This window comes from Panthera pardus, unplaced genomic scaffold (genome assembly GCF_024362965.1).
Source record: "Panthera pardus isolate Hobbes unplaced genomic scaffold, ASM2436296v1 HiC_scaffold_6, whole genome shotgun sequence".
Lineage (NCBI taxonomy): Eukaryota > Metazoa > Chordata > Mammalia > Carnivora > Felidae > Panthera > Panthera pardus.
Genome location: NW_026526991.1, coordinates 52,118,075 through 52,129,049, shown reverse-complemented (window position 1 = coordinate 52,129,049; position 10,975 = coordinate 52,118,075). Strand labels below are relative to the sequence as shown.

At 41.9% G+C, this 10,975-nt stretch overlaps 1 protein-coding gene and 1 long non-coding RNA gene across 5 annotated transcripts in view; one reads left to right on the top strand and one right to left on the bottom strand.

The window, feature by feature from the left end:
* The first annotated feature begins 182 nt into the window (after positions 1-182).
* LOC109270430 (uncharacterized) overlaps positions 183-10,975 on the top strand; it is a 109,987-nt gene continuing 99,194 nt past the window's right edge. For both annotated transcript variants that reach the window (XR_002081519.2, XR_008419613.1), the window contains exon 1: positions 183-297. This is a non-coding gene — a long non-coding RNA (uncharacterized LOC109270430). The remainder of the gene's footprint in view (positions 298-10,975) is intronic.
* The window catches only part of CUNH12orf56 (chromosome unknown C12orf56 homolog), a 112,235-nt gene continuing 103,764 nt past the window's right edge, over positions 2,505-10,975 (bottom strand). Inside the window, exon 12 of one of the 3 annotated variants that reach the window (XM_053895495.1) lies at positions 2,505-3,930. In XM_053895495.1, the coding sequence (XP_053751470.1) occupies positions 3,730-3,930 (201 nt within the window). In that variant the 3' untranslated portion in view covers positions 2,505-3,729. Of the gene's footprint in view, positions 3,931-3,976; positions 4,225-10,975 lie in introns of those variants that run through there. The other 2 variants (XM_019454998.2, XM_053895494.1) reach the window with 2 other exon arrangements.

Below are 10,975 nucleotides of genomic sequence, written 5' to 3'. Positions count from 1 at the left end.
CAGCTCCACCCACGTGGCTCTCCTCTCCCTCGCACTTCCGGGTTCTCAGGGAACGTGCGCACAAGCGTGCGTGCGCGCGAACGCCGCAAGCGGCGAGCTCTTGAGCGCGCTGCCGCCTGGACCGCGCCTGGGCCTTAGAGAGGACACCAGTAAGGGCCAAGGAAGGAGGGAAGTGGCCCGTCTTCAGCTCCTGAGCAACTTCGGCGCTTCGGCTCCCGTACTGCTGACTATTCGGATCTTTAGGGCAGAACACGAGACGGTCAACTCGCTGCTCCGCGGACCTGACTGCGTTCTGAGGTGAGCTGAGAGGCCCCTCCCTGTGAGACTGCGTCAGTGCTGGTGACGTCACGCTGACTTGACGTCCGTAGTTCTTGGTCTTAACATCTGGCCTGGGCTCGCCTGGGGCCTGAGGGCGGGGCGCGAAGATGAGGCTAGTGGCTCGAACTGTGCTCTCTCACAAGGAGTCAGTTCTCATGCCTTTTAAACCAACGCAAGTACGTGGCTTATAGTACCTGATACCGGTAAAGGTTTGTATCTTATCCCCCTGTTTCATTTTCACCCAGTTGCACACTTTGCAGTAATTCGCACCTGTATCCTGCACAAGGCATCTCAGGTTCGCGCGAAGGGAACAGCTTCCGAGCAGAGCTCTGCAGCTTGCCCATGCTACCCAATCTACGTTAGGCTTCCTTCAAAAGGTCTTCCAGGAAGGATACATTTTTTTTAAATTTTTTTTTTAACGTTTATTCATTTTTGAGACAGAGGGAGACAGAGCATGAATGGGGGAAGGTCAGAGAGAGAGGGAGACACAGAATCTGAAACAGGCTCCAGGCTCTGAGCTGTCAGCACAGAGCCCGACGCGGGGCTCGAACTCACGGACCCCGAGATCATGACCTGAGCCGAAGTCGGACGCCCAACCGACTGAGCCACCCAGGCGCCCCCAGGAAGGATAAATTAATGAAACTTCTGTTGAAGGTTCTGAATTGCAAGCCCTGTGTCATTCAGATTAATTACAAATTCCTTGACATTTAAGAAACACCGTAAACCCAGGGTGCCTGGGTGGCTTAGTCGGCTGGACATCCCATGTCAGCTCAGGTCATGATCACCCGGGTTGTGGGCTGGAGCCCCGCCTCAGGTTCTGTGCTGACAGCTCAGAGCCTGGAGCCTGCTTCAGATTCTCTGTCTCCCTGTCTCTCTACCCTCACCCTCTCTCTCTCTGCCCTTACCCTGCTCTCGCGCTCTCCCTCTCTCTCTGTCTCAAAAATAAATAAACATTAAAAAAAAAAAAAAAGAAACACCATAAACCCAGCTTATAGGTATGTCCACTACTCTGAAATTATGCCCACTACTTGCTCAGTTAGTTTTTTCCTTTCTTCCTTGTGCATGATTATTTTACACTAGTCACACTGTTGAATCACGTGTATTCATATGCCTCTTTGACCTAAGTGGTGAACTCCCCGAGTCAGAATCTAACGTTCACTCACCTTTATAATTGTTTCATAATGGATAGTACAGTGATATTTGTTGAAATGAGGGAATTGTCTGTTTTCATTTTTTTTTTTTTTGTCAAACTAGATCTATTTTGCTATCACCACCTTTTCATGCAAATCCAACAGTTTAGTTTTAATGAATATATAGTGCGCCTGTTCCCTGCTCTCAAGAATATAGTTGGATACAATCAGCCATGTTAACTGCAATACAAGGCAGAATTTTATGTGTTATAAAGGTGAAAAAGGAGGCAGCAGTCATATCTTTTGGGAAGAATCAGGGAGGCTTCCAGGAGGAGAATGTGATGGTTCTCGATGAATGAGTAGAAGTTAGTAATCAAAAAAAGTGTAGTACTAACATCAAAACCAACAGACAGTGCAAGAGGGTCATGAAGCTCACAAACATACCCAAGTAATATAAGAATATCTAAGATAATAAAGGTGGCATCATAAATCAGTAGGGGAAAGGAAAACTTACTCAACTGATAGTGAAGGAGACATGATTGTGACGGGAAAAAAAAAAAAAAAAGCACAAAACAAAAACTCCTGTGTCCTGCAACAAAAAATGACAGGGGCACTTGGGTGGCTCAGTCGGTTAAGCGTCCCACTTCAGCTGAGGTCATGATCTCATGGTTTGTGGGTTCAAGCCCTGCATTGGGCTCTTTGCTGTCAGCGCTGAACCCCTTTGGATCCTCGGTCTTCCTCACTCTCTGCCCCTCCCCCACTCATGCACACACTCTTTCAAAAATAAATAAAACATCAAAAAAATAACTACAGGGGTACCTGAGTGGCTCAGTCAGTTGAGCATCTGACTCTTGGTTTCCACCCAGGTCATGATCTCGTGGTTTGTGTGTGGGCTCCGTGCTGGCAGTGTGGACCTGCTTGGTTTCCTCTCTGCCTCCTTTCTCTCGTGTGCTCTCTCTCTCAAAAATAAATAAATAAACTTAAAAAAATAATAACTACATGTGTAAAAAACAAAACCATAAACAAACTAGAATACAAATGCAAGTGAAGTTAGGGATAGGAAAGAGCCTTTTAATTATAAAAGAATTGGAGGAAATTACAAAGGAAGAGATTGACTTGACAATAAAAATATTAAGAAAACACAATGCCAACATTGTAACATATGTCAGACAAAAATTTAATATGCTCAACATTTTAAGATGTAGTAATCATAGAAATGCAGATTGAACTATTCAATTTTCCCCTATCAGGTTTTTTGTTTTTGTTTTTTTTTTAATTCTTAAGTGCTGATAATCATGCAGTGAGTTTGTGTTTCTACATTGCAGATGGGAATGTAACTTGGTATGACCTTCTGGAAAACATTTGGCAGTATACATTAAGGTTAAATGAGAATATATGTACAGTGTCTAGGACAGTGTCTGTGATAAGCTCATGCTTAATAGGTGTTAGTAATATCTATCATTATTTTTACTGTTGTTATCAATAGCATCATCATACCTTTTCATCAGCAAAGCACCTAGTATAATACCTTGAACTTAATGAATACTTGCTGAACATTTGATTGGCTAATTCTCTTTGTCTCATAAGAATTTTATAGGAAAAGATAGTCAATGACATGTCAACCTGTTAAAACATTATAAAGCAAGAAGTTACCTTGAATGATCTTATGGTTCAGCCTATAAACAGGATACTTTGTACAGTAGTGATAAATGTTTGTTATTGATGGTACATTAGCTATCTTTTGCTGCATATCAAATAACCCCAAAACTACACCTTCAGGGCACTGGGCTGGCTAAGTTGGTAGAGCATGTGACTTTTGATGTTGGGGTGGTGAGTTCAAGCCCCACGTTGGGGTAGAGTTTACTTTTTAAAAAAAGTATTTGGAGAGACTGGCTGGCTCAGTCAGTAGAGCATGCAACTCTCCATCTCAAGGTTGTGAGTGTTGGGCATAGAGATTACTTTAAGAGAAAAAAAAAAAAAACAGGGGTGCCTGGGTTGGGCACGTGGCTCATGATTTGGGCTCAGGTTGTGGTCTCATTGTTCATGAGTTCAAGCCCTGCACCAGACTCCACATGGAGCTTGCTTGGGATTCTCTTTCTCCCTCTCTCTCTGCCCCTCCCTCAGCCTGTCTCTCTCTCTCAAAATAAATAAACTTAAAAATAATAAAACAAACCCAAAATGTTGTGGCTTAAAACAGTAAAAGTCCTGTATTATCTCTCCCAATTTCTGAGTCAGGAACTCAGGAAGGGTTCAGCTGGGCATTTCTGTTTCAGTCTCAGACTCAGAAGGTTGAAGTCAGATCTTGCTGGCTAGGGCTGTGGTCATCTGAAGATTTATTTGCAGCTGGAGCATCCACTTCCAAGGTGATTCTCTCACATGTCTGAGAAGTTGGCTTCGTCTGTTGGCCACAGGGGCTTTTCCACAGGATAGCTTGAGTGTTCTCACAGCGTGGCAACTGGCTTATTCCGGACGAAATGATGATCTGAAAGACCAAAGCAGAAGCTGCAGTGCCTTTTATGACATAGCCTTGACCATGTTCAGGGCCAGCCTTGATTGAATTTGGGCAGGAGAGTAATGAAGTGCATGAATGCTAGGAAAGAAGGATCAGTAGAGGCTACCCCGGAGGCTGGCTCCCATAGGTGAGGATGACATTTTCAGCTGGAGAATTGTCTATCTTCTTAAAAATGTCTCAGGATGGAAGCCGTTAAAAGTGCTTCTTTGTAGTATTGCTCAAGAAGTTGTTTCTTAATTTCAGCCATGATCTCTCCTATTAAGTCTAGAAAAACAGTTGTGTTTCAAGCTCTTTACAGCTTGAAAATTTCCCTACTGACAGTACCAGTGACAAAACCATTTTAGTGACAACAACCCTTTTGGGGGGGCAAAAGACCATTAAGAACAGGCAAGGTGATGACTCATTCATTTAGTCAAGCATCCATTTTTGTCATTGATTTGATACAGTGGACTGTGTTTTATGTGTGGCCAATAGACACATAAAGTAACATACACCAGGGCACCTGGGTGGCTCAGTCAGTTAAGCATCTGATTCTTGGTTTCAGCTCAGGTCATGATCTCAGGTTTGTGAGATTGAACCCTGAATCAGGCTCTGTGCTAACAGCATGGAGCCTGTTTGGGATTCTCTCTCTCTCTCTCTCTCTCTCTCTCTCTCTCTCTCTCTCTGCCCCTCCCTCTCTCATGCTCGCATTCTCTTTTTCTTTCAAAATAAATAAATAAAATACATTAAAAAAATAAAGTAACATATACCAAAAATAATTTTACAACTTAATGATTATGCCAGTTAATTATCACTCAAGTTTTAAATCATTTGGACTCACTTCACTTTTGCTGTTCTATTTTATTGACATAATATTGACATAATAATAAAACTCATTGATTTAGCACTTACTGTGTGCCAGGTGCTTTACATATCACTAATATTCCAACAAACCTTCAAAGGTGTAGTTATCACCATTTTATTGTGCAGTAATTAAGTAATGTGTCCAAAGTACACAGCCAGTAAGTGGCAAGGCTGAAATGCAAGCCAAAATCTGTGTCTCTTTCCTTTCTCAAGCATGGCTGCTGTTAGGGAGTTATCCCCATACGCATAGGCCTCCCACCTGAGATGTAAGAGACTTCCACATTGTTATTCAGGCATTCTCAAATTGTTTCTGTAGGTGTCTCCCGTACTATATTGACAATATGGTTGAAAGATATGATTTCAGGGACATCTCGTGGCTCAATCGGTTAAGCGTCTGACTCTTGATTTCTGCTCAGGTTATGATCTTGTGATTCATGTGTTCAAGCCCTGCCTCGAGGTCTGGGTTGATAGCATGGAGTCTGTTTGGGATTCTTTGTCTCCCTTTTTCTCTGCCCCTCCCCTGCTCACACTCATGTGTGCGTGCGCATGCACTTTCTCTTTCTCTCTCTCTCTCTCTCTCTCTCTGTCTCTCTCAAAAATAAGTAAACATTTTTTTTTAAAGGAAAAAAAGATATGATTTAAGTGAGAAGTCTTTTTTGGCTTACCAAGAGGAACCAGATATTTCATATAGAACAACCTCTCATTTTCTTTTCAGATTATTTACTAAAAAATTTCAGACAATTAGCGATACATTATATAGCTCTTTAGCATCTAACTTTCAACTAAATTACCTTCTCTGTTGTATGTAAAAAAAAAAGTCTGACCAGGGGCGCCTGGCTGGCTCAGTCAGTAGAGCATGTGACTGACTCTTGATCTTGGGGTCATGAGTTCAGGCCCCATGCTGGACGTAGAGTATACTTAAAAAAACAAAAGAAAAGGAAAAAAACCACTTTTTTTTTTTTTTACACTTAATTAACTCTTCCCATTTTGTTTTTCTACACTTCTAAATATAATGTGATTTTGAAATCAAGATTAGGAGATTATACAGGGTGATGAATTAAGGGAACTCATCCAAGCTTCAAGAGAGAAAGAATAGTTTAGATCTGTTCTCTAAATAACCATTGATTAGTATTGGTATAGAACTGTATTGTCCAATATTTGGTAGTCACTAGCAATATGTGGCTATTTACATTTAAATGAATTGAAACTAAATAAAATTTGAAATTTGGTTCTTCATTTGCACTAGCCACATTTCAAATGCTCAGTAGCCAACCATGGCTAGTGGCTGTTGGATGACACTGATACCAAAATTTGTATTATTACAAAAAAGTTCTATGGGACAATTCTAGGAAGAAGCGATATCAGAAGAAGGAATTTCACGGATAAAACAAAATAAGCCAAAATGAACAGCAAAGTCTATTATTATTTTAATCCTACTTCATACTTTTTTTCTTGACAATATTCGCATTTATGCTTTCTCTTTATAGTGTTTTATATGTATATAATTCTTTTTAAAAAAAAATTTTTTTAACCTTTATTTATTTTTGAGACAGAGAGAGACAGAGCATGAATGGGGGAGGGTCAGAGAGAGGGAGACACAGAATCTGAAACAGGCTCCAGGCTCTGAGCTGTCAGCACAGAGCTCGACGCGGGGCTCGAACTCACGGACAGTGAGATCATGACCTGAGCCGAAGTCGGACGCTTAACCGACTGAGCCACCCAGGCGCCCCTATATGTATATACTTCTAAGTAAGAAATAAGTACAACTAAACTTATGGAATACTTAATAAATTCCAGGAATTGTGCAAAGTGCTTTACATGAATTAAGTCATTTTTAATTCTTACGGCAATACTCTGTTGTGGAAAATTTGGAAACTATTTAAAAAAGAGAGAAAGCCGAGCTCAATCCCCAAACCCGGAGATAATCAGGGTTCACATTTCTAGTGGATGCTGTGTGGTATGCTGCCCAGATCCCAAGCTGTAGCTGCCAGGGGTGTCGGCTGCTAATGACTCATGGTGGCTTCTCTCCAAAATTGCCTTCTGTGAAGGAAACCGCCTCATCCTGGGTTACAGTCTGTCCCTGGGGGCGACTCAGATCCAAGGACTGGTCAGTTGTGAGGTACAAGGCAGAGTCCCTCAATTGTAACAATCTGGGACATTCAGCTTTAGAATTCCCCATGGGACCCGCCAGTTAAAGCCTCTGTGGCAAGTGCCCTGCGGTTCACCTCCCTCTGCCCCGTCCGGCCTCCCTCAGAGGTGCTGTTCCTGAAAGCACTCTGGAGTAAAATCAAGCACCTGCATGCACCTCCCTGCCTCAGTCTGTTTCCTAGAAAACCCAACCTAAGTCAGCATTTTCAGAACGTGAGTTCCGGGTTTTTTGTATATAACTGTTCAAGTTTTTTAAATCTGTCTAAACTTTTTTCACCCCAACAAATTTGATGATTTCTTATCGAGTGTTTTGTATGTTTGTTTATTAGTTGATAACATTTCTAGGAATAATTTTGCATGTACCTAAGTATGTTTCTGTACCACAGTTTTTAACAGTCTCCTGGGATTCATCTGGCCCATCATACTCCGTTAATCTTGTATTCTCAGATGTTTTGGTATTTCCTGGTTTTCACTGTGGCAGACCCTAGAACTCAACAGACCAACACCCATTCCCAGTTTTCCTCTTACTTGCCTGCCTATAGGATAGGAAAACCAAATATTCCCAAATGTTCTGTTTTCTTCACCTTACCGAAGATTACTGAGGTTGAGGGAGAAATTCCAGGAAAGGGAGGCATACGTGTATTGCCTTCCAAATAAAATGAGACAGTCAAAACTGGTATTTGTTGTCTATTCTTTCTGCTTTGTGAGCCGGGGAAAGTTCAGAGCTGTAGTAGCCATCTTTCATCCCTGAAGGGAAAGTCAAGAAAATTCAAGGCTTTTGACTTTGAGAAAATTCAGCATTTAAACCAATGCCAGCAATGACCTATCTCTGGATTTCTTGTTATGATGAGAAAGATAACTTTTTTTTAAGCTACTTGTGTTTGGATTTTCTGTAATTTACAGCTAAAATCATTTATAAATGTCACTGATCCTGGAGTGCATGGGTGCCTCAGTCAGTTGAGCATCTGACTCTTGATTTCAGCTCAGGTCATGATCTCAGCCAGGGTCATGAGATCGAGCCCCGCATGGGTCTCTGTGTTCAGTGCGGATGGAGCCTGCTTAAGATTCTCTCTCTCTCTCTCTCTCTCTCTCTCTCTCTCTCTCTCTCTCTCTCTTTCTCTCTCTCTGTCTCTTGCTCTTTCCCTTTCTCCCTCTGCCCCTCTCCTCTGCTCATACGCTCTCTCTCCAAAATTAAAAAAAAGTCAACTGTTCTTGACATTTGTGATTAGAGGTAACGCAGTGATGAACATTGTATGTAAAAACCTGAATAGCAACAACTTAACATAAAAATCAGGGAGGAAGAGAATTAGGATCCTGCGTTTACAACATTTCTTTTTCTTGACCCTATGCAGCTCTGTGCTTAACCTTCCCACTTTCTTTTTCTTGTGGAGACCAGAGAAATAGCACACATAAGTCTTCTCAAATTTTTCCAAAAAACAATAGTAGTTGGAAGGGGAAATAGGCCTTTTATACATGAGAAACTTATCTCTCCAGAGAGGATATTTTGGCAAATGCACTATGCCATGGTGTCATATCCACTAATACAGAATCGGCAGGGCTTTTTGGAGCATGTACTGTGTGAACTGGGATGCATTTTAGATTGTCAAGAAGTAACTCTCCATATATTTGACTGGAAATCATTAGTATCTCCAAAGTTAGGATATTTTATTCTCTCAGAATGAACATGGAGAATCAAAGAAGCTGAACTGAACTACCATTTGAAGTAAAAAGAGCAGTGTTAAATTGCAAACTAGATAACGAAATCGTATTTGAGTTTGATCCCAGCTTTCTAGTGACAGGTACTTGACAACGTGAAACCCGAATCTGGTAAGTCTACCTCCGTGACTGCTTCTTACTCACCCGGTCTTGAGACTGTTTCTAATTCTGCAGCCCCAGAAACCCTCAGGTTGTCTAGTTCTGGTTCAAAGTGAAGGCATGGGGATGCTTTTTGATAGCATAGTGAGAGTGTCTTAAGTTAGAGACGTTCTGGCTCATTCCTCCTAGTGTCTTTAGGATGGGAGATGGCTCCAGATCTGGCCAGACTGCTTGCCAGTTTGCTCCAGACTACACTGCCATTCACGGGCACAGACTAAAACTGAACTGGCATGAGTGAGAAAGTGAAAAAGCAGCCTAAAGAAATCGCATATCTGATAGGAGCTTAATACCTAGATTGTATAAAGAACTCCTATAGCACAGCAACAAAAAACATATATCCCAATTTTATTTTTTCCTTTTATTTTTATTTATTTTTAATTTTAGGTAGGACCCATGCCCAATGTGGGGCTTGAACTCATGACTCTGAGATCAAGAGTTGCATGCTCTACTGACTGAGCCAGCCAGGCACCCCCATATATCCCAACTTTAAAATGGGCAAAGAAGATATACAAATGATCAACAAGTATATGAAACAATGCTTGACATCACATCATTAATCATTAGGGAAGTGCAAATCAGAACCACTATGAAATGTCACCTCATACTCATTAGGATAGCTATAATCAAAACACCAGAAAATAGTAAGTGTCAACAAGGTTGGGGAGAAATTGGACCCCTTTTGCACTATTGGTAGGAATGTAAAGTAGTACAGCTGCTATGGAAAACAGTGTGGGGGTTCCTCAAAAAAGTTAAAAATTAGAGGGGCGCCTGGGTGGCTCAGTCAGTTAAGCGTCCAACTTCAGCTCAGGTCATGGTCTCATGGTTCATGAGTTCAAGCCCTGCATCGGGCTCTGTGCTGACAGCTCAGAGCCTGGAGCCTGCTTCTGATTCTGTGTCTCCCTCTCTCTCTACCCCTCCCCTGCTCTCTCTCTCTCTCTCTCTCTCTCTCTCTCACTCTCTCTCTCTCTCTCCCCCTCAAAAAATAAATAAACATTAAAAAATATTTTTTTAAGTTAAAAATTAGAATTACCATATGATCCAGCAATCCCACTTCTGGGTGTATATCCAAAAGAATTGAAAGCAAGATCTTGAAGAGATATTTACATACCTATGTTTATAACAGCATTATTCACAATAGCCAAGAAGTGGGAGCAACCCAAATGTCATAAACAGAGGAATGGATAAACAAAATGTGGCACAGACATACAACGGAATATTATTCAGCCTTACAATGGAAATAAGGAAATCCTGTCGTATGCTACAGCATGGATTTTGAGGACATTATGTTAGGCGAAATGAGCTAGTCACAAAAAATTAAATACTGTATGATTCCATTTATATGAGGTATCAAGAGTAGTTAAATTTATAGAGATAGAGAGTAGAATGGTGGTTGCCAGAGACAAGAGGGGAGAGGGAGAGGGAATGAGGAATTACTATTTAAGAAGTGTAGGGTTTCAGTTTTGCCAAAATGAAAATGTTCTGGAGATCGCTGCAGTGTGAATATACTTAGCCCTGGAGAAGGGAAGGGGAGGAAGGCGAGGTGAAGATCATAAGTGCCCACAAAGCTTAAAATATTTACTGTCTGGGCCCTTTACAGAAGTTTACTAACCCCACATACCGTATTATTCATGGCCCATTTCACAGTTTTTGTATTTTCTTGGTGTATTAGGTGCAAGAAGTAGGAACCACTCACACCATTTTGAGCAAAAAGGGATTTAATACAGGGAGTCAGGAGTTTAGCAAATCATTGGCAAGGGTGGTTGGGTCACCGGGGGTCTCCAGGAGTGATTCCTAGCACAAGACTGCTATTCTGGGAGAGCCGATACCTCTGCAACCATCAGAGAGGTGGCAGTCAGTGGACTCCGTGGGTACTGTAGAGTTCAAAGACCTGTCACTGTAGCTGTGATCTGAGGATCAGGAAGCACTGCTTCCCCTGTGACGACCTCTCAACACCCACAGAGTTGGCACCTGGACACTGAACTAATGCTGAGGAAAGCCCAGTGGGTGCACAGGTGAAACAAACAGGTGTTCTGTTGCAGCAGCAACAAAGCGAATGACTCCAGCCCCAGATCCACCTTCCAAGTGCTTCTGACTGGCAAAAGCAGAACCCTAACTCCACGGAGATGAGGGGAAACGTGGTTTTTCCTTC